Source organism: Plecotus auritus (assembly GCF_963455305.1).
Source record: "Plecotus auritus genome assembly, chromosome: 10".
NCBI classification, from domain to species: domain Eukaryota; kingdom Metazoa; phylum Chordata; class Mammalia; order Chiroptera; family Vespertilionidae; genus Plecotus; species Plecotus auritus.
Genome location: NC_137785.1, coordinates 11,917,211 through 11,939,011, shown reverse-complemented (window position 1 = coordinate 11,939,011; position 21,801 = coordinate 11,917,211). Strand labels below are relative to the sequence as shown.

The following is a 21,801-nucleotide window of genomic DNA, read 5'->3' as shown; positions in this document are numbered from 1 at the left end:
AGGGTCTAGCTCCCGATTCTCCCTCCCCACGCCTCCCTACCCCTCTCTGCATCCCTTCCAGATGCCCCAGCCACAGGTAGCCACGCAGTTGGTGGGATGAGAAGAAGACATCAGAGAGGTCTCTGCAGGAAGCAGCAAGCAGCTTGTTTGCCCGGGCCAGCAGCAAATGGAACTCCCGCCCCCAGCACTCAGCCCTGGAGGGGAGCCTGTGAGGTCGGGCAGGAAAAGTCAGGTGGTTGGTGAGTCACAGCAGTTTAGGGCTCAGGTGAGATGAGAGTTGCTTCTGATTCTGGGTCTGTGGTGGGAGGGGACTCTCCCAGTTGTTCCAACCCCTCCCTCAGGGAGTCTGTCTCTGTGACTCCCCATCCCTACCAGTTCTCCATCCCTTGAAACCCTAGAATCCATCACCATGAACCCTCCAGCAGGTCCCACAGCCGGGGGCCACTGGAGTCAGATAAATCAGCAGAGAAGATGCTGGGGGCTGGGGGACCACAGCCCAGCGGAGGACCCCCACTCAGAGCTTCCAGCCAGTCCAAAGAGTCCGTGGGGCCCCTGGGAGAGGGGGATGGGGAGTTTGTGGGGGACGGGAGCGAGGAAGAGAAGACAGAGGAGAGGCCTTCAGAGTCTGGGGAAGGGGACAGCACGTCGAAGGAGCCAGGGAAGTCCAGGGGGATGGGGGGCAGCAGGTCTGCAGGGGAAGAAATGGAGTGTGAGCTTAGGAAGGCAGGGATCCGGCCCCCAGTCCCCTAGGGGTTTCCCGTTTCCAGGAGTCCAGAACCTCAGCCCCCTTTGCCCCCAAATCTAGGAGTTCGGCTTTTACCATCAGGCTCCTCCTGAACCTCCAGGATATCATCGATGCCCCGGTTCGGAAGCAACTGCGGACAGGCAGAAGCGGAGTGAACCTGGGACTCTGGCCCGAATCCCGACCAGAGACCTCTAGCCCACGGCCTCTCACCTGCGCCCTCCGGATCGCTTCCTGCAGCTCCTGCTCCAGAGTCAGGGCTGCTGCGGCTGGTGCTGAGGGAGGGGTCGGTTCTACAGCCGGAGCTGGAGCCGGAGCCGGAGCGGGAGCCGGAGGGGGCACGTGGGTTCCCAAGGCACGAGAACCCGGCGGTGGGGGAGATGCTGGGCTGAGCTTGGACTAAGAACCCAGAGGAGGATGGTCCTATAAGCCACGCCCACTCGGCGCAAACCCCGCCCACTCCTAACCCGCGTCTCCACCCCCTGGCCCTGGCCCGCCCTTCCCTCCTGACCATGGCCACGCCCCTTATCTTCTCATTGGCTTCTCTTCCCGCCCATTTCCTCTTAACCACGCCCCGCGCTTTCCCGGCAATTCTCTTTTCCACCTCCCGCCCGTCCGCTTCGTCTTCTCATTTGCCCACACGCGCATAGCCCCGCCCTCACCGAGCCGTGTCGTCGGGCGGCGGCGAGGGCCTTGGGCCTGAGGCGTGGCCAGGGCGCGCCCCCGGGACCTTCTTCGCGCCGCGATTTAGGCCGCTCGCGGGATGGAGCGCCTCCGCGCATGCGCTCCAGGAGCGTCGACTTGGTCCCCGACACCGGGAGGCCCCGAAGGCGCAGCTGCTGCCGGAGCTCCGAGACCTGGGGCGGGGCGGGGAGAGGCCTCGCTGGGCGGGCTCCAGGGCGCGGGAGGGGGCCGGGCTGGACAGTGGACACCGAGAGGAGGGATTGTGGACACGCGCACACACGCGCACACACACAGCTCCTGGATCTCTCTCTCTCTCTCTCTCTCACACACACACACACACACACACATACACACCCGCTCCTGGATCACACGCACACCCCACTCTTGGGTCTCTGATGGGGCAGAAGCCGCAGGGTTAGCCTCCTGCGTCCCCCCACCAAGGGGGAGGGCAGCCTGGAGAGTTGCTCCCCACACTCACCGTCAGCTCCTCCAGTTTCAGGGTCTGAAGTTCCAACTTGTGTGGAGGAGGCGAGGGGCTGGAGACCCCTGGGAAGCCCGCGGGGAGGGAGGTGGCCTTCATCCTGGCGATGGTCAAACGGGGGTTAGAGGGCGCACAGAGGAAAGGCATTCGCGGCCGTGAAGACGGGGACTGGTGAAGATGCAGGAGAACAGGGGCCCGGCATTCAGGTCTCCGAGGAGCAAACCCAGGAGGCCAGTCCTGGGCGTGGGAAAGGAGGGGCAGGGCGCGGGCTCGGGCTGAGCGGGGCCCCTGGGAACTGCAGGGAGAGGGGCTGGGAGCCGGACTCTGGCGTCCTGGGGGAGGTGGGGTCTATGGGCCCACGCCCCTGACCTTGGACTCTGGGTTTGAAGGAGGAGGAGGATGGGACTTGAACTTCCCGAGGACAGAAATGGGGGCCATACCTAGGAGGTGGCTGCTGTGAGTTTGTCTCTGCCCAGGCAAGTGGCCGAGGGGCAGCCACGGCCGACCCTCGGGCCTGGGAGTCTGCCCTTGCCCCTTGTCTCGGCTCTGGGGGCAGGTACCGGTGGTATGTCAGGTTCCCCGTGGGCTTGGCCTCCGTCCAGCGTTGGGAGATCGTGGGAGACGCCTGGAAAGGCAGGTGTGATGTCGTATGCCGCAGCTCTGCTCCTCCTTCCCTGCTGAGCCCCATGTGAAGTAGGGGGTTAGCTTGGCACCGCCCGCGAGGGGCGAAGAGGCCAGCAGGAAAGAGGACCAAGGCTGGACTGTCGGGGGCACTTCCCCTCACTCTGGTGGAGACTCACATCCTTCAGGGGCCTCCAAGGGCAGCGTCGTGGCTCAGGGTGCAGGACCCCAGGACTGGAGAGGAAAGAGGCGGGGCCCGAGGGCGAGGCTGGGATGGGGGCCAGAGCCGGGCCTGAGGCTGAGATCGGCGGATCTGGGTCCGAGACTGGAGAGGTGGTGAAGGATCCCGAGAGGCCTTCAGGCAGCACGCCAGGCAGGGAGGAAAAGGCTGTGTGGGAAAGAGGGTCCCGGAGGCCTCAGACACCCCCACCCCACCCCACCCCCGTGTGGGGCAGCAGGACCAGGGAGTGAACCCCAAGTGGTGGGAGCTGGGTGCCCCGACGTCTGGATCTATGGGCAGAAGTGCTTGAAGCCCAGACTTTTCTGTTCTCAAGAAAGGCAGGAATCCTGTCCGCAGTCCCCAAGGGGTGTGGTGGCTACGGATCACGGATCTGGGGGGTTGCTGGAACGGGGTGGGGCCAGTACTCCTGGTCTTGAGGAGAGAGGAAAGCCGAAAGCCATGTCCTGAGACTCCTGAGACTCATGTGTTGCCAAAGGTGGAGCCTGGGGCATTGTCTTCTGGGTGCACGCATTTCACTGGAGTGGGGACACCAAAGAGCTCCGAGGGGGGGGGGGTGCAGGGGACCTGAACTCCTGGGACCTCCGGAGAGGATGCGTCTCAGTATCTCCAGGGAATAGGGACTCAGGCTCTGGAATCAGCCAGGAAATCCGGCAGCTAAACTCCAGGGGGCCCCCGGGGAGTGGGGCCCCCATCCCCTCCCGCGCCGGGCCCACACTTACTCAGGTCCTGATACCGTCTGTGGATCCGGAGCTGGAGGACTGTGGAGGGAACGAGGGAGTGGGAGGAGAGAGGCGGGAGGGAGTGTCCAAGAGCCTGGCCTGGCAGGCGGTTCGAGCTGCTGTTGTTGGCGGGACGCGCGTGCCCAGCCCCCTTACACACACACACACACACACACACACCCCTGCGGGCGGGTGGGCAGGCAGCCCGCTCCCTTTCCTGGGCCTCCCGCCTGCTCCCTGCCAGCAGAGCGCTGAGGGCCAGAGCCATTCTGGGGCTAGGTGCCAGCCAGCGTGCAGGCAGGAGGCAGCCCTGCCCCCCGACTCCACCTGCCCCCTTTAGGAGTGTGTGCCCACCCAACCCTGGCACAACCTCCATCTTGGCAGGCTGGCCTGTTTGCACCTCGCCCGCCTGGATCAGGCACTCCGCTTCGCACGCACTGCGGCCTTCTGAGCTGCCTCCGGGCCTCCCCAGTCGCCTCCTCTGCACACCCACCTTCGAACACACGTTCCCCTGGGCCCTAGTTTTGCACACACGCCGCTTCTGTGCCCTTGTGTGTACCTTTGACACTCACTCTTCAGCCTTGGCCCCTCACGGAGCCACATCAGCACCCTTATTTGCACAGTCAGGATCTGGTCCCTGCGCACATTTCTGCTCTTGTGTACCTGCACTCTTTGCACGCTCCTTGCTCTTTTTTTTTTTTTTTTTTTTTTGGTTATTGTGTCTTTGCACCCATCCACGTAGCACACTCATTGGCACACTCAGGTGTCTTTTGCCTACTCAGAAACTGACCTCTAGCCCTAACTGGTTTGGCTCAGTGGATAGAGCGTCTGCCTGCGGACTTAAGGGTCCCAGGTTCGATTCTGGTCAAGGGCATGTACCTTGGTTGCGGGCACATCCCCAGTAGGGGGTGTGCAGGAGGCAGCTGATGGATGTTTCTAACTCTCTATCCCTCTTCCTTCCTCTCTGTTAAAAAAATCAATAAAATATATTTTTTAAAAAAAAGAAAAGAAACTGACCTCTAGTTTCACTCACTTGCACACTTTCCACTGACACTGGGACCTAAAATACAACGCTGACACTTTCAAGGCTTAATAGCTCACTGTCCCCCACAGGCCGCTCTGAAGTCTCGCTCTGTGCACTTCACTTTGCACGCGTGTCAGGTTAAGCTCCTGTTCCTTTGACCCTCTGCACACCCACCTCTACCCGCCCACTCCCCACCGTTCACAGGAGCATTGGACTAGCCATTTGCACACTCATTGATCCAACACAACTTGACCCCCTTGCTGAGGCCTCCTTTATGCACGAGTGCTCTTTTGCACAGAAAAACACATACCGCTTGGGTCCCACCGCCCCCCTCCCACCTCACCCCACCCTGCACGCTCCCGGAGTTATAGTACTTCCCAGGCCCAGAGAACCCCTTCCCTACATCTCACCAGAGCGGAACTTGGAGCGAATGATTTGGGAGCGCTGGGAGGAAGCCGCCAGGGTCATGGCCAAGGCTGAGATAGGGACCTGGACTGGGGGGAAGGCAGGACCCCCACAGGAGGCAGGGTCACAATGGAGGTCAGGAGGTTGCCCCTGCACGTGAAGACTAAGAGACAGGAGAGGCTTTGGGCCACAACTTCTGGATCCTGGGGAAGGAGGAGGCTGGGACCCGGACTCCTGGGTCTGAGGGAGGAGGGGCTGGGAGCCTGGGCTCCTGGGTCTGAGGGAGGAGGGGCTGGGGGCCTGGACCCCTGGGTCTGAAGGAGTAGGGGCTGGGGGGATGGACCCCTGGGTCTGAGGGAGGAGGGCTGGGGGCCTGGATTCCTGGATCTGAGGGAGGAGGGGCTGGGGGCCTGGATTCCTGGGTCTGGGGGAGGAGGGGCTGGTGCCTGGACCCCTGGGTCTGAGGGAGGAGGGGCTGGGGGCCTGGATTCCTGGGTCTGAGGAAGGAGGGCTGGGGGCCTGGATCCCTGGATCTGAGGGAGGAGGGCTGGGGGCCTGGACTCCTGGGTCTGAGGGAGGAGGGACTGGGGGCCAGGACTCCTGGGTCTGAGGGAGGAGGGGCTGGGGGCCTGGACTCCTGGGTCTGAGGGAGGAGGGGCTGGGGGGCCTGGACTCCTGGGTCTGAGGGAGGAGGGACTGGGGGCCAGGACTCCTGGGTCTGAGGGAGGAGGGACTGGGGGCCAGGACTCCTGGGTCTGAGGGAGGAGGGACTGGGGGCTGGACCCCTGGATCTGAGGGATGAGGGCTGGGGCCCTGGATTCCTGGGTCTGAGGGAGGAGGGCTGGGGGGCCTGGATTCCTGGGTCTGAGGGAGGAGGGCTGGGGGGCCTGGACGCCTGGGTCTGAGGGAGGAGGGGCTGGGGGCCTGGACTCCTGGGTCTGAGGGAGGAGGGGCTGGGGCCTGGACCACTGAGTCTGAGGGAGGAGGGGCTGGGGGCCTGGGCTCCTGGGTCTGAGGGAGGAGGGCTGGGGGGCCTGGATTCCTGGGTCTGAGGGAGGAGGGGCTGGGGGGCCTGGATTCCTGGGTCTGAGGGAGGAGGGGCTGGGGGCCTGTACCCCTGGGTCTGAGGGAGGAGGGGCTGGGGGCCCTGATTTCTGGGTCTGAGGGAGGGGCTCAGGGTCCCAATTCCTGGACCCTGGGGGAGAAAGGACTTGGGGTCTGGGACCTCTAGGTCCTAAAAAGGCGAACACTGGGGCCGTGGTCCCCTGGGTCTATGAAAGGAAGGAAGGAGAAAAGGGAGAAGGGCTGGAACTCATTTCTCGGAGGGGACTAGAAGCCAACATCCTTGATCAAGAGGGGAGGAGACCTGGTAGGCCCTGGGCATGGAAAAGTCTCCTCCATCTCATTTGAGAAGGGAGCGGATGATTGTCAGCCACCAAGGTCTGTGGGGAAGGGACTGAGTCCAGAGAGGTGACAGAAGAGTTAAGACGGGTCTGACCCCCACCCCCTACCCCAGGGGCTTCTCACCGGGTGGCTCAGTGTCGCTGTACTCTGGAGCAGGTTGAGTCCAGAAGTGTAAGCTGGAGGCTGCGAGCTGCACCCCACCAGCCTGGGACCCCTCCCCCACTTTGGGGCGTGCTGGGAGTCCGTGAAGCGGGGCGGGGAGACAGGAGCCCCGCCTGGGACCGTGAGAAGGGGCGGGAGCTGGGGCTGAGAGAGACTGGGGCGGGGCGGACGTCGGGGTTCCCCCGCTCGCTCCTCCTCTGCGTCCTGGGGCGGCGGGTCGGGCGGGGCAGCGGCGGGTCGGGCGGAGCAGTGGCGGGCGGACTGACAGAAGCAGGTGCGGAGAGTGGCGCCGGGTGAGCAGCAGAGGCAGGTGGTCGCGTCCCGACCCCACAGGCAGGTGCCACCTGTCGCTTAGTTTTTCCCTGACGCAGCAGCAGGAGTCGGGTTCAGGGGAGTGAAAAGTTCAACTGGATTCCCGGACTCCCGGGCCTGAAGGAGGGGGAAAGGGACCTGGATTCCTGGGTTTGAAGGAAAGTGGGCGGGGCCTGGGCTCCTGGGTGTGAGGAGTGGGCAGGGAGCCCAGACTTCCGGATGCTGGGAATAGGGACTAGAAGTGTTGGGACTCGGCAGTGTGCCTGACAGACAGAAAGGTCCAGAATGGGCTGGGAACCGACTCCTGGGTCTGAGGGAAGAGGGGGCTCGAGTATGGACTTTGGGGATCAAAACGAGAGCATGAAAAAAAAAAAAAAAACCCTCGAGGATGGCTGGTTCCCACTGGCAGGCCCGAGGGGCTGATATTTGGAGAGCAAGCTTACAAGCTCTGTCCCGAGATTCGTGGGAGGCCCCCGTGCTCCTGGGTTGGATTACGTGCAAGAGGGCAAGCTGAGGCCGTGGTTATAAATACCTCCTCGCAGTGGGCAGGAGCCCAGTGCCCCGGGCAAGAGCCCAGGTGCTATATTCCGCAGAAAATCATCACTAACGTTTCCGGGTCTTAACAAGTGAGACGTTGTCAATACCACAGATACCTTTATTGCTCCTGGCACTCAAACCCCAAACCCATCTACCCACCGTCCCATCCTCTACGACCCAAAAACTCAAACTCCCAGCATTCCAAGCGGGAAAAGAACTACAACTCCCAGAAAGTTCTGCGCTCAGGAGGGATCCAGTGAGTAGTAATCCAAGAATTTTCAAGGCTCGCGCGCTCGTTTGCTATTGGTTCTCAAGGAGGCGTGGCCACAGGAGGTCCGTGGCGGTGATTGGCCGGCAGTTCCTGCTGCTCAAGGTCCCAGAGGAGGCGGCGGAGTCTGCGCAGTTCACGGTGCAAGGCATCGTCCGTCACCGGCCCGGTGAGGCGCAGGCGCGAGCTGCCCAAGGGCAGGATGAGGGGAGGGTGGGAGGAGAAGCTTTCGAAAATGTCACCTATGAGACCGAAAACGCAGAGTTAAGTTATGAAAATGGGCGTTAGGCAGCAGTGTCAGAGAGAGGCTAGCTAGGCTGTGTCACGTCCGAAGAAAGGAAAACTTAAAACCCCCAGCAACTCCTAGAGGTCCATTCCAACGTGACTCTTGGAGTTCCCAAGCATCATGGGAGTTGTAGTCCACACTATAAAAGGCCACCGTTGCCTGGGAAACGGGCGATGTAGTTAGGTTCTTGGGTCCACGAGGAAGGAAGGGCTGGAACTTAGTTTTACGGATTCCTTCGAGTGGAGGGCCTGGAGCCGGGACTCCTGGATGATGGGGAGGGAAGTTTGAGGGGGAAAGAAGCTGGGGGTCTGAACCCCAAGGAAAAAAAGAGGGAGCTGGGGGCTTGAAGTCCTGTATACTGGGGAGGAGGGGATTGAGGTCCAGCACTTAGGTACTGGGGGAGGCGAGGACGAGGGGTCCAAATCCTGAGTAAGAAGGAGGAAGGGGCTGGGGCTATGGATTCCTAGGTCCCAAGGACAGAAGAAATGGGGATTCCTGTCCCCATTTCTCCTCACCTGTGTCCACAGCATCCCGGTCTGCAGGGAGAGGGTCCCAAGCAGGTGGGGGCCCGCGGCCAGGACCCAGCTGGTAGTGGCTGAGCAGATGGTGAAGCTGAGCAGGGGTCAGTGTGGGGTGGTCAGTTCGTAGGCTGCTCCATGAAGCCTGGCGGGAAGATGAGGTGAGAAGTCTGTGGTCATTGTGGAGCCGCTGAGAAATCCTAAACAGAGAGCTCTCCATAAAGGGGCTGGATGTAGGGGGATGTACTGCTGTCTGTGCAATGTCTTGAGGGCACTGTGAGCCTGGTTGTCACTGAAGTGAGGGTAGGGAAGGCCGTGCTATCAGCTTTTTTAAAAAATGTGATTTGCTGCTCAGCTGGTGTTGCTCAGTAGTTGAGCATCGACCCATGAACCAGGAGGTCGTGGTCAGGGCATATGCCCAGGTTCCAGGTTCAATCCCCAGTCAGGATGTATAGAGAAGGCAACCTATTCATGCGTCTCTCTCACATCGATGTTTCTCTCTCTCACCCTCTCCCTTCCTCTCTAAAAAATTAACAAAAACATTTTTTAAGTGATTTGCTGCAGAATAAATGAAGATAGTAGTAGGCAGGGATGGAGAAGAAACGAACTTAGCCATTCCTTCATAGTATTGAAGCTGGTGATGTGTACCTGGGGATTCATTATTCCACTGTGGCTACTTTTTCTGTCTGTTTGAAAATCTCCACACCTGACCCAGCTGGCATCAGAATCATCAGTGTGGTCAAAACCAGAGACTGGACCCAGACTGACTGGGTTCAGAAACTCCAGTTTGGTGACTTACTACCTTCTGGCAAGTCACTGTGCCTCCCTCTCCTCCTCTGTAAATTGGGGGAGATTAGGAACTGCTACTAGGGTTGTTATAATGATTCAATATGGCAAGATTCTAAAGCACTTAGAACATGGCCCGGTGTGCCAAAACCGGTTTGGCTCAGTGGATAGAGCGTCGGCCTGCGGACTGAAAGGTCCCAGGTTCGATTCCGGTCAAGGGCATGTACCTTGGTTGCGGGCACATCCCCAGTGGGAGGTGTGCAGGAGGCAGCTGATTGATGTTTCTAGCTCTCTATCCTTCTCCCTTCCTCTCTGTGAAATATCAATAAAATATATTTAAAAAAAAAAAAAAAAAAAAAAAAGAACATGGCCCGGTGCTTATTAAATGCTCTGTACAAGTTTGACAAATAAAAATAAACAAATGAAGTCAAGAGACCTAGCCTACCTAATTCTCAGTTTCCTTGTCTGAGAAAAAATTGTCAATTAGTAACCTACTTCATGGGGCTTAGCATTCAACCAGAAGTGCTAAACTGCCTGGCATGTCGTTTTATGTTCAATTAGTGTGTTTCTTTAAAAATATATTTTATTGATTTCTACAGAGAGGAAGGAAGAGGGATAGAGAGTTAGAAACATCAATCAGCTGCCTCCTGCACAACCCCTACTGGGGACTGAGCCTGCAACCAAGGTACATGCCCTTAACTGGAATCAGAACCTGGGACCCCCCCAGTCTGCGGGCATATGCTCTATCCACTGAGCCAAGACGGTTAGGGCCAATGAGTGTTTTAACTATCCCATTCCTTGGTCTCATACCCGACTTCCTGAATCAGTATGTCTGAGGGTGGGGGTCCTGGAAACTATTATCAGTCCTGTGGAGATTCAGATGCAGCCCAGTTTGGACACTTGTTGGATACTTCCTTCAAGCTGCCAGGGCATCACCCATGGTTTCTGAGCTGGGACTGAGGATAACATGGAGACGCAGGGAAGACCCAAGGGGGAAGCTGAATACTGAGCACGGCTGAAGGGCCAGGGGCCAGGGGTCAGGAATCACCTTGAGCAGGGAGGTGCGAGGCACACAGAGCAAGTTCACAGCCATGGAGAGTTTCCGGAAGAACTCCATGGCAATGTCTCCCAGTCCAGCCCCCTGCAGCCAGTCCAAGACAAGGTCCAGGTTGGTCCGGATTTGGACAGCTCGAGACCACTGATAGAAAGGTCGGCCTTGACCTGTGGGGGAAGGGATGAGCAGTGATGGGTACATGGACCCTGCCCTTCTGCCGCCCAGGCTCTTCCTGTCCTTCAGCGTGGGGCCTGGAGCTTGCTTTCCGGAGTGCCTAAGAGTCAGGCCTTAGCCTGTGATGGGTCTGACTTGACCTGGATCTCAGGGACTCCTGTCTCTGCCTCCTCGCCCTTCCCCGTCTGACGCTCACCTCGTTCCATCAGTGAGTTGAGAAGGGATGCATTGGAGAAGAAGAACAAGTAGCCGAAAGTCTGAGACACAAGGTCCGGGTGCAGTTCGCACTGGCTGGTCAGCTCCAGAGCTGCCTGGAACACGCCCAGGGTAGGTCTCAAACCCGGAGGCATGGCCTCCAGCTCTGCGCCAGGGCCGGGAAGCTCTGCCCCCGCTGTGAAAGGGTTACTATCCAGGAGAGCTGGCAGCGTTGAATACAGAGTCTGAGGAGATACAGAGATGGAAACAAGATCAGACTACAACTCCCAGAAGTGTCAGGGTAGCAGCATATGAAGATACTGGGGAGCTCCCCCGAAGGTTTCTGGGAATTGTAGTCTCATTTTGCCTTCAACACCCTAAAGATCTCCATGAGTAAATTCCTACTTTCCAGTTGGGTGTCTAGCATGCATCGGGCCTGGGGCACCTCCGGTCTTAAGAAAGGCTTTGCAGAAGTTTCTTGGGCATTTTAAGACCACCTCTGATGCCTTACGGGACTTTCATTCTCAACAGAGACAACTCAAGGAAGACAAAGGATACTGAGCAAAGAGGCCCCCTTTAGTCAAAGAAGTATTTGTCCAGAATTCCTGAAGGAAAGAAAAAGAATGGAGAGTCAGGAAGTGGGAGGGGGGTGGCAGTTAGCCAGTGGAAAGTGAGATCAGGCCAAGGACAGGAAATAAAGTCAGAGCCAGAAAAAAAGTCAAACCACACTTGGCAGGGATGTACAGGAAGTGAAGCCTTCAGAAGGAAAGGGGTTCACCAATCAAGGCTCCTCAAGGAACATAGACTATCTGCTCCAAAAGATCCCCTTTGATTTTATAGATAGGGAATCAAGTCCGCCATATGCCAGAAACCCTGAGAATTCCAAGAAGCAATATGAAGGTCAAGGGTGGTGGCGAGGAACTGGGGCAGCAAACAGGTCCTGTAGGATGGGCACTCCAGAGAGAAAAAGGTCTGTGACTCAGAAAAGGGAGTGAATTCAGTTACAGAAAGTGAGGTCAGCAAACACAGGAAGGAAGGGCTGGTTAAAGAGGACCTTTAGTTTAAATGACAGTAGTTAACACTATATATATCTATATACCTATATATCCATCTATCAACTTATGAGTGACTGAAGAATTGACTCAGGAAAAGGGAGCTTGGGAAAGTGATATGATCAGGTAGGGAGACTAGACTGTCGAGAGGGGGTGGGTGCAGAGACAGGAAGAGAAGCCAGAAGGCAGGAAGTGATGTAGGCTCAAACAGGGAGTGATGTCAGAGAAGCAGGAACTCTTGTGAGGGCAAATGGGAAGTGACATCAGAGCGATGTGGTGTAGTTAATGGGAAGTTATGTTAGGCCAACAGGAAGCAAAGGTCAAGGCCAACCTTGGTGAGGTAGTAGACAGACTGCTGGAAGGTACACATGATGACTTCATCCAGGAGGGCCATGGCCTCATCACATAATTCCAAGTCATTGCAGAGCTGTGGGTCTGGGGATAGGCGTCGGGGTGAGAGGGAGAACCGGAGGCTGGCAGAGAGGAGCCGGGCCCCAGGGTCAGGGACTGGCAGTGGGCTGGGAAGGGCTGGGGTCTGGGTCCGAGCTCACCCTCCTGGTCAGCCTCCTTCTCCATCTCCAGCACCTTCTCCTGCACAAAGCTCAGCAGTTCTGTGGTGTTGGCCATCCACAGCATGAGTGGCCGCAGCTCCACGGACACAGCCTCGGGCGTCAGCGGCTCCTCAGGGACCCCCTCAGGGTGGCTGGGGAAGGAGGATGGGACCTGTGATCCTTGCCCAGCCCCACCATAGCGTCCAAACCCCGAGATCTGCGTCTAATTGTGGGTTGAATCTAACCCCCATCTCACAGCCGGAATAGTTGAGTAGAAGCAGGAAGAGCAGAAACTTGCGCTATGACATGCATGGAGTGGACAGAACTGACTCAGATCCCAACCCCCACATCCCTCTAGTGGCTTCTCCCAGAATTTCTCTTACTTCTCTGGCTGACGGTCTCCAATTTCCTTAATCTTTTCCTGTGGAACAATAAGGTTAGAGTCAAAGTGAGGGGGATCAGGGAGGCAGGCCCGGGGTTAATACCCGGATCTTTCTAGAAGCACCTTTTAGACCGAGACTCTCCGCGCCTTTCTAATGGACTCAAGCTTCGAAATGGTCTCTCCTCATCTTTTAAAACACACACCTCTCTCTCCCCCAGGTCCACTTCCCTAACAGAATTTCTTCTTACCCCCAAGAAACTTCCGAAATCTTCTAACAGGCCCACGCTTTTTAGAGCGCAACCCCTTCATTGCTTCTCCCTGGCAATTCCAGGTTTGTTCCCCCTCACCTCTAGCAATGGTCTCACGCACTACTTCGGACCCAGTGAGCTTCCTGCCTCACTTCCCACAATGATCTCTTCCAATTTTTCATACAATGGGTTCTCTTCCTCCCTCCCCACATCTCCATCTCCCAGAACGGTTTCTTCCATTAATCCCACAGCTGCAAAGGCAGGTACTGCACCGAGGATGAATCCACAACTCCCAGCATCCCATCGGATCCCTTTGCTTTATAGCCCAAGCCCCTCCTGAGGCACCATGGGAGATGTAGTTTCTCCCCGCCCACCGGCAAAACTGGGGTGGGAGGTGGCTAGCGGAGGCTGGACAAAGGACCTGGGGCGTAAGCGGAGCCCGACAGTGGTTTGGGTCGCTCACCCAGACAGACTCCTTGATCAGACGGGCCAGGCGGCCTAGCAGGCGCGGCAGGTGGCCCAGCTCCAGCTCCCGCGCTGAGTGCTGCACGCACAGCGCCAGCAGCGTGGCGGGCCCGAGCGGCGGCAGGTCCCCGGCGCCCGCAGCCGCGGTGCGCACGATCTCCCCCAGCAGCGCCTCTTCCTCGCGCGGCCGGAAGCGCAGCACGGGCTCGCGGCCGTCCAGGTAGGCGGCCAGCGCCTCGCCGCGCTCCTGCAGCCCACGGCCACACAGGCGGCAGGAGAAGGCCCAGCCCGGGCCCGGAGGCGTGACCCCGGGGCGCGCGGGCAGCCACGGCGGCCGCGCGGGCCCCGAGCCCCCAACGCGGGGGTCCTTGTACATGAACAGGAAGTGCTCGCCCAGCCCCAGCAGGTCGCCGGGGTGCAGCTCGGCCTCCCGCAGTAGGAGGCACCCGTTGTGCGTGACCGGGGCTCCCCGGGACGGGCGCACCGTGGCCGGGGATTCGGGGTCTGCACGCACTGTGCAGTGACGCGGCAGGATGTCGGGGGCGTTGAGAAAGGTGTCCACATACGGGGCCGGAGACCCACCGCGGGCAGAGGAGTTCCCGCCCCGGCCGAACACGTGCTGCACCCGCGTCATCACATAGACCACGAAGTCCTGCAGGGAAGGTGAAGATGCACTAAGGGAACAGTCCCCGGGTGAATGGATGCTTCCAAAGAGACCTCTTTATCATTGACTCCCCCATCAACTCCCTCACAGGAACACTTCCAAGGAGGTCTCCCGGGATCCCAAAGGACTCACCAACCACCCCACCCCCAGGAGTGGACTCTTCAAAGGCACTTCCCATGCTGGACTGTCCCATAACATCCAGCCTGAAGACCTGATACTTCCAAATCTTTTTTTTTTTATTATTATTATTTCAGAGAGGAAGGGAGAGGGAGAGAGAGAGAGAGAGAGAAACAACAATGATGAGAGAGAATCATTGATTGGCTGCCTCCTGCACATCCCCCACTGGGGATCGAGCACAAAAACAGGGCATGTGCCCTGACCGGGAATCTAACCTTGACCTTCCAATTCACAGGTGGACACTCAACCACTGAGCCACACAGGCGGGGCAGGAAACCCCATCTTGACATGGGCTCTACCATTCCCCTCCCTCAAAAAATGGATGATTCCCAGATCTTTCTCCAGTAGATTCTCCCATCTTCTCACCTCCTCTGAATGGACTCTTTCCAAGTGATCCCTACAGTGGACTCTCCCATCATATCCAGCCCAAAGAATGGGTACTTCCAAGGACAGTGTGCCCCCATTACTAAAATGGGCAATTCCATTACCCCCCCAAAGGAAAAATCTTTCTCCAAGGAACATTCCCATTTCCCTAACCCTTGGCCCCACTTACCCATCATTCCACCCCCATGATGGAGGCTTCCAAAGACATTTCCCCTTCTAAATATAGTTTCTTTCAATATTCCTAAAGCAAGGAATGGATATCTTTAAAGAGACTCCCCCCTTGAGCAAAGATTTCTTCCATTATCTCCACCCCATGAATGGACACTTCCAAGGAGACCCCCCTTTCTACAATGGACTCTCCTTTTTCCCCATCCTATGATGGACTCGCTTCCGAGGAGACATAAGCGTACAATGAACTCACCTATTACCCCCTCTCCCATGATGGATGTTTCCAAAGATGCTCTCCCATTGATGGATGCCCTCAATATTCCCATCCCCCAAAAAGGATATCTCCATGGAGGGGCAATTCTAGGAACCCCACCTTATTAACATGTTTTCAAGGACCTTCTTATCATGGAGGGTCCCATTGCACCCACCAAAGGAAGAGGTGCATTGCAGAACACCCCTTCCTAAAAATGACTCTCCCATCTCCATCCCATAAAAATGGAAGAGCTCCGTCTGATCCGCTTCTGACATTAGACCCTTCTGTTCTCCATGCTTGTCTGAGAGAACAGTCATTCTGATATTCATAGATCCTCTTCCTACACTGAGCTCTCCCATTACCTTTACCCAGCGGGTGGACTTTTCCAAAGGGACCCCTTCCTACAATGGATTTGCTCATCTGCCTCTAGAAAAAACAGACCTTTCCAGTCTGACCTCTTTCTGAAGGTACATGCTCCCATTTTCCATCCCTGTCAAAGGAATGGAATGATCCAAAATATTTGGCCCTAGCTGGTTTGGCTCAGTGGATAGAGTGTCGGCCTGCGGACTGAAGGGTCCCAGGTTCGATTCCGGTCAAGGGCACATGCCTGGGTTGCAGGCTCAATCCCCAGTAGGGGGTATACAGGAGGTAGCCAATCAATGATTCTCTCTCATCATTGAGGTTTCTATCTCCCTCTCTGAAATCAAAATATATTATATATATATATATATATATATATATATATATATATATATATATATATATATATAGTGAGCCCCCTTTCTAAAATGGGCTCTTCTGTTCCAAGAAGGGATGCTTCCTTAGCAGACACAGTGAACTCTCAGATTACAGCCACCACGAACAGAGGCGTGCAAATAAATTTCTTTCTATAGTAGACTCACCTCTTACTCCTTTTCCCAAGGAATGGACACTTCTCATAAAGCCTCTTTCTCACAAAGGAATTTCTCATGAACTTCACCCAAAAGAATGGATGTTTCCAATGTCTCCCCCTCTTCCCATATAGATCCTTCCAATTTGACCACATTCCCAAAATAGACCCTTTTTTTCTCCAACCTTGTCTGGAGGAATGAGCTGTTGTAATATATGCATACCCCTTCCTACAATGAACTTGCCCCATCCTGTTGGTCAACAAAGGAATGACTTCTGTTCTGTGCAAGCTCTTCTCTGAAGAGACTTAAACTCTCACCCACATACGCTGCTAAGCTGTGAACCCGCTGGATCTCTCTCTGACAGTAAAAACAGGACTGTTCCGTTAGCTCCACCACCTACAGTGGGCTTTCCCATTGATCCCAACCATACCTGTTGAGCTTGGCTGCCCAAAAGCAGACAACACTATAAGGATAATTCTCCTAATCATCACACACAAATATGAGTATTTCCACTAATACATTACAGTTCTATGAATGGAATAACTTCCCACCAACTCCCAACTGCTAGCCCTTTCTCCCTCTCTGCTCCTTGACACTCAGACAAATCTACTGCCACCCAAATATGTAAAATAAAAAGATCAGTACCACCTGCCCCCATCAATAATGGCCAAATCCTTCCAGTGTAAGCCACCTTTTAAAAAAGGATTGGTCCGGCTCTATCCGGTTTGGCTCAGTGGATAGAGCGTAGGCCTGCGGACAGAAGGGTCCCGGGTTCAATTCTGGTTGGGGGGGCGTGTACCTTGGTTGCAGGCACATCCCCAGTGGGTGGTGTAGGAGGCAGCTGATCGTTGTTTCTCTCCCATCAATGTTTCTAACTTTCTCTCCCTCTCCCTTCCTCTCTGTAAAAAAAATCAATAAAATATATATATTTTTTTTAAGAAAAAGAAAAAAAGGATTAGTCCGCTCCTCCCCAGGAAATACAGGCTCACCCAGAAGACAGACTCTCCCATTACTCCCCCTCAGGGCACTTTTACGGAGATCTTTCTACAACAGGCTCTTCCGTTCTCCCGTGGGAAAGACAGTGCTTTCCCCAACTTTGAATGAAGGGAACTATTCCCTACTTGTCTGGGTATCTTTCTCAGCCATCTATCCTCCCCCAGTCCTGCTATCCTCTCCTACCTTGCTGGGGCCACACCTTCCAGCATACGGTAACCCAAGGAATTCTGGGGGTTGTAGTTCTGTCGCCCTTTAACCTAAGGGTGGGGCATCGGGTTCTCTGGGTAAGAGAGGCTGAGCTTACCTGGGCATCCTGGTAGCCCTGGAGCAGCAGGAAGTAGGGCCGGTTGCTGGGGGCCTGGATGAGGCACTGGGTCAACTGGTCGAAGTCGCTGGGGTCTGTAGGTACTATTTGGGCGTCGGCTGCCCCCGGAGCCATGCTGAGTGCCTGCTGCCTGCGCTCCTGCTGCCGCCTTCGCCGGCCCTGCAGGCTGAGCTCGGACACGCTTCGCCGCAGAGAAAGATTTTCCGAGCGCTCCTTGCCCGACCCAGCCGGGGTACCTGACCCCGACCCGGGGCCAGGGCTGGCCAGGGCCGCCCCACCGGATGCTGCCCGGGAGCGGTTCTTCTGTGGCCTCCACAAGGCGGGGCCTGTGCCTGCGGAGAGAGTTGAAGAGCAATAAGGCTGAAACTGGAAAACGACGCGGGGAGACAGACTCAGAAATGGGGCGGTTATCAAGAGACAAAGAGCCCTAGCTGGTATGGCTCAATGGATAGAGCGTCAGCCTGCAGACTGAAGGGTCCCAGGTTCGATTCCAGCCAAGGGCACATGCCTGGGTTGCGGGCTCAGTCCCCAGTAGGGGGCATGCAGGAGGCAGCCAATCAATGATCCTCTCTCATCATTGATGTTTCTATCTCTCTCTCCCTCTTCTGTCTTCTCTAAAATCAATAAAAAATATATTTTAAAAAAAAGAGACAAAGAGTTGGCTCCGGAGAGATGGGGCTGCTTCCCACGTTTAGGTGTTGCCTATGCTGTACCCTGTGCCAGGAATATATTTTTTCCACCTGACTCCTACCCATCCCCATCTTTAAGTTTTCACCTCAGAAATTCATTCATTCTTTCAACGAACGTATTTTGAGCCTCGTCTAGTATGTGCTGGGCTCTATTCTGGCCACTAGGGACTTTGCAGTGAACAGAGAAGACCCTGCCCCATGAAAACAGAACACCCTTCCCTGACATTCCAAGTTGAAGCAGAGAATGGCACCCTGGGCACTTTGGGCTCTGTCTGGGCCCAGCACGGCCCTGGCATACAGTAGGCGTCTAGTGGATGAGGTGAACCAGTGAACCGATGTGTTTCTCACTCGGCTGTAAAATCTAGGAGGGTGGGAACTTCACCTGTCACTGTCCCCACTGTATTCTCCCAGGGTCCTTAATAATGTGTGGCCCAGAGTAGGTGCCCAATGAATGCTTTTTTAAATATATATATATATATATATATTTTATTGATATTTTTCAGAGAGGAAAGGAGAGGGATAGAGAGCTAGAAACATCGATGAGAGAGACACATCGATCAGCTGCCTCCTGCACACCTCCTACTGGGGATGTGCCCGCAACCAAGGCACATGCCCTTGACCAGAATCGAACCTGGGACCTTTCAGTCCCCAGGCTGACGCTCTATCCACTGAGCCAAACTAGTCAGGGCACCAATGAATGCTTTTTGAAGAATAATTTTTTTAAAAAAGAAGGAAGACAATAATGGCCTAGCTGGTGTGGTTCAGTGGTTGAGCATCAACTCAGGAACCAAGAAGTCACCGGTTCGATTCCCAGTCAGGGCACATGCCGGGTTTCAGGCTCGATCCATAGTAGGGGGCATGCAGGAGGCAGCCATGATGTTCCTCTCTCATCGGTGTTCCTATCTCTCTATCCCTCTCCCTTCCTCTCTCTCTAAAAATCAATAAATTTTTTTTAAATCCTCACCCGAGGATGATTTTTCATTTAGTTTTAGGGAGAGTGGAAGAGAAAGGGAAAGACAGGGGAAAACATCAATGTGAGAGGAACGCATTGATGGGTTTCCTCCTGCACCAGTCTGACCGGGGGAGGAGCCTGCAACTAAGATAAGTGCCCTTGACTGGAATCAAACCCGGGACCCTTCAGTCCGCAGGCGGACGCTCTATCCACTGAGCCAAACTGGCTAGGGCTAAATACATATTTTTTAAAGAGACAACGATAGTTACAATTGTCATTCCTTATTAAGCAACTAATGCGCCAAGCACTGGGCTAAAACTCTATACACTATCTCGTTGAATCTTCTAGCACTTTGCTGACTTTAACTGGCTAAGAACGGGTTGGAATCTCAGCTTGAGTTCAAAGCCTATGAGCTTAACTGCCACACCACTCAATCTCCCAAAAGGGGACTCAGAAACAGAAAAGCGGTTACAGCACTCCCTGAGCGGCCCCTAGCCCCGTGAGCCTGGCCCCACGCCTGCCAGGCTCTGCCCCACACTTGCCACTTCACCAATGGCACCACCTCCAGTTCCAGGCCCGATCTTCCCTGGTCTCCACCCTCAAGCCCCAGCGCTCAGACTTGGAAGCCAACCCTGCTTCAGGCCACCAGCTCCAAGGCCCGCCCCACTGAGGCTCCACCCATTCTCAGGCTTTGATCTGGCAGCCATTTCTTCGCGCTCCAGGTCCCTCCCCCTTCTAGTCTCCATCCGCAAAGGGCTGCCTGCCCTCAGGAACTACTGCTCCAAGAGGCCTCCTGCCGCAGGAACCCACGCCACACCCCCGCCCCGCCCAACACCTCCAGCTCCAGGCTCCTCTATTCTGCAGGCCCCGCCCCAGCACCAGAAGCCCTGCCCGTGGGCGCTGCACCTATCCCGAGGGCTCTGGCCTAGCACATCTGGCTGACTCGGGTCCGAACCCAACCTTTCCTCGGCTTGACCCCGTGCTATAGGTCCCGCCCAGTCCTTTTCCAGGGGCTTCGCTTCCAGCCCTGCAGGCCTGCCTCGCCCTGGCCCCGCCCCCAAACCCGGCCCATCCCTCCGCCTGGCCCCGCCCCTGGGTCAGCTCCAGCCCCTTTCCGCAGGCCCCGCCCCCAAGGCCCCGCGGGCCGCCTCACCTTCGCCGTCGGAAGCCCCGTAAGCCTCCTGCTCCAGGCGGCGAGCTTCCTCGCGGCCACGTAGCTCGAAACGCCGCGCCCAGCCCGGCCGCGCCCGCCACAGCTCCTGCACCAGCAGCGGGCGCTCCGCGTCGCCCAGCACGCGCAGGTGCTCCGCGCGCCACTCGCCGTTCCCCAGGCCGCCCGCCGTGGGCCGGCCCAGCGCGTCGCACAGCGCGAAGGCGTCCACGCAGTTGCTCTCGCCGGGGCCGCCGCCGGGGCTGCCGGCCAGCCCATAGCGCTCCAGCGCCTCGGCCACCAGCTCCCGGGCCGTGGAGCGCGCCGTGGCCAGCACACTCTTGTAGTTAGCGCCCGACGCCAGCCCGGCGCCGAAGATCTTGAGGACCCCCGGGGGCGCAGTGGCGCGATTGGCCAGTGGGGGCTCGGGGGCCACGCCCGCCGCCAAATCGGGCAGCTTCTTCTCGCTGGCCCAGCGCTGCGCGCTCCCCGGGGTCCCGGGACCTCCCGCAACGCCTGATCCCGCGACCCCGGTTCCCGAGCCCCGGAAGAGCTGGGAGATGCGCTTGGCGCGACTCCCCGAGGCTCCCCCGGCCGCCTTCACCGCGCCCACTCGCCGCAGCTCCACGTGCGACGGCGGCGGGGGCAGCGGCTCGCTGCTGCGGCTCCCCGTGTCTGAAGAGGAAGACCTGGGAGCCCGCCGAGGAGTGGAGATGCGGGAGAGAGAGAGAGACACGCAGAGACGCGGGAGTTAGAGAAGGAGGGAGGTGGACAAAGACCCAGATTGGGGGAGAGGGGGACAGAGACCCAGAGACGGAGTGACAGAGACCCATTGAGACGGGACAAAGACGGACAGAAAGGGGAGAAGCGTAGGGTGTATGGAGATGAGAGGTGGGCAGAAGCCGGAGACAAGGAAAGAGATTAAATAAATAAATAAGTAGGCGAGTCTCACAGAAGGGAATCTCAAAAGGTGATCAGGGAAAGAAGGGAATCAAATCCATCTCCTTCTGGGTCCCCACCCTGTGTCCACGCCCAGCACTTCCCCCACCGGGCCCTGCATCGCTGTGGCCCACCGTGTCCTTCCCACCGCCAGCCCATTCAGAGGCCCCTGGCACTGCCTAGTGCAGGGACTGGGTCGTAGACAAGGACGGGCAGGAGGCCGACCGGGCAGGGGCAGGGGCAGGAGTTCCGGGGAGGAGGGCACTCACTTGACAGAGGCTGCGCTGGGCCAGCGCCGCCCCAGCTTGGCCAGCTGCTTCCTGGGATAATTGATCCAAAGGCCCACTGGGAGATGCAGCTTCCCGAAGCGGGGGCTCCCGCCCTCCTTCCGTTCACCAGATAGCATGGCCCTACGGGAGGGTGGGCAAGGGCCCCAGCTCCTGAGGCTTTGAGTCGTGGGGAATGGGCTGGAGGGGGGCCTGGACTTGGGTCAGAACCTGGAGGGGGTTGGGACCCAGACTCCTGAGTCTGGGGAGAGGAACGGGAAGGGATCCTGGACTCCTGGGTGTGGGACGGGAAGTGGCTGAGGACTGAGTCCTGGATCTGAGGGAGGAGGGATCTGGAACTCCTGGGTCCCCCGCTCTTACCCTGCTTCGGGTCCCAGCAGCACCCCGGGGGGCCCTGGCTCCGTAGGCCTGGGTCTGTTCCCGACCCTACTGCTCCTGTTCAGCCTTTCCTCTGCCCCAGCTCCCAGCACTGGGTGGGGGACAGGAAAAGGCAAGAGGAAACCGGGCAGGAAGAGCGGGGAGGGGGCGTCCTGTGAGGGGACCGGGCCTGGAGGAGGAGATCTGGGTAGCCCTGGCTCTGCCCCACTCCTTAGTTCTGGATCATGCTGCAGCCCGT

The 21,801-nt window shown here is 57.3% G+C and overlaps 2 protein-coding genes across 6 annotated transcripts; both read right to left on the bottom strand.

Annotated features, from left to right (window-relative positions):
* Positions 1-404: 404 nt before the first annotated feature.
* On the bottom strand, positions 405-4,980 carry MAMSTR (MEF2 activating motif and SAP domain containing transcriptional regulator; the record flags this gene model as incomplete). 5 transcript variants are annotated; one of them, XM_080646100.1, is made up of 9 exons in its annotated part: positions 405-688; positions 821-875; positions 956-1,141; positions 1,405-1,599; positions 1,905-2,007; positions 2,348-2,532; positions 2,708-2,916; positions 3,489-3,527; positions 4,923-4,980. In XM_080646100.1, the coding sequence occupies 9 exons, from the start codon at positions 4,978-4,980 to the stop codon at positions 405-407; spliced, it is 1,314 nt and encodes a 437-aa protein (XP_080502226.1). The 5 variants fall into 5 exon arrangements, with proteins under 5 accessions (XP_080502226.1, XP_080502227.1, XP_080502229.1 ...); XM_080646101.1 differs by having other exon boundaries at positions 2,348-2,529; positions 2,708-2,883; XM_080646103.1 differs by having other exon boundaries at positions 1,905-2,019; positions 2,708-2,853.
* A 2,445-nt stretch (positions 4,981-7,425) lies between these two features.
* RASIP1 (Ras interacting protein 1) lies at positions 7,426-21,657 on the bottom strand. Its single transcript, XM_080644654.1, has 12 exons — positions 21,546-21,657; positions 21,168-21,308; positions 19,963-20,648; positions 17,148-17,500; positions 13,310-13,963; positions 12,600-12,637; positions 12,217-12,368; positions 11,997-12,100; positions 10,615-10,858; positions 10,239-10,411; positions 8,402-8,549; positions 7,426-7,842 (listed from the first exon to the last, which is right to left on the bottom strand). Exons 2-12 carry the CDS (start codon positions 21,302-21,304, stop codon positions 7,643-7,645), a joined length of 2,889 nt encoding a protein of 962 aa, XP_080500780.1. The 5' UTR covers positions 21,305-21,308; positions 21,546-21,657; the 3' UTR covers positions 7,426-7,642.
* Positions 21,658-21,801: the final 144 nt, after the last annotated feature.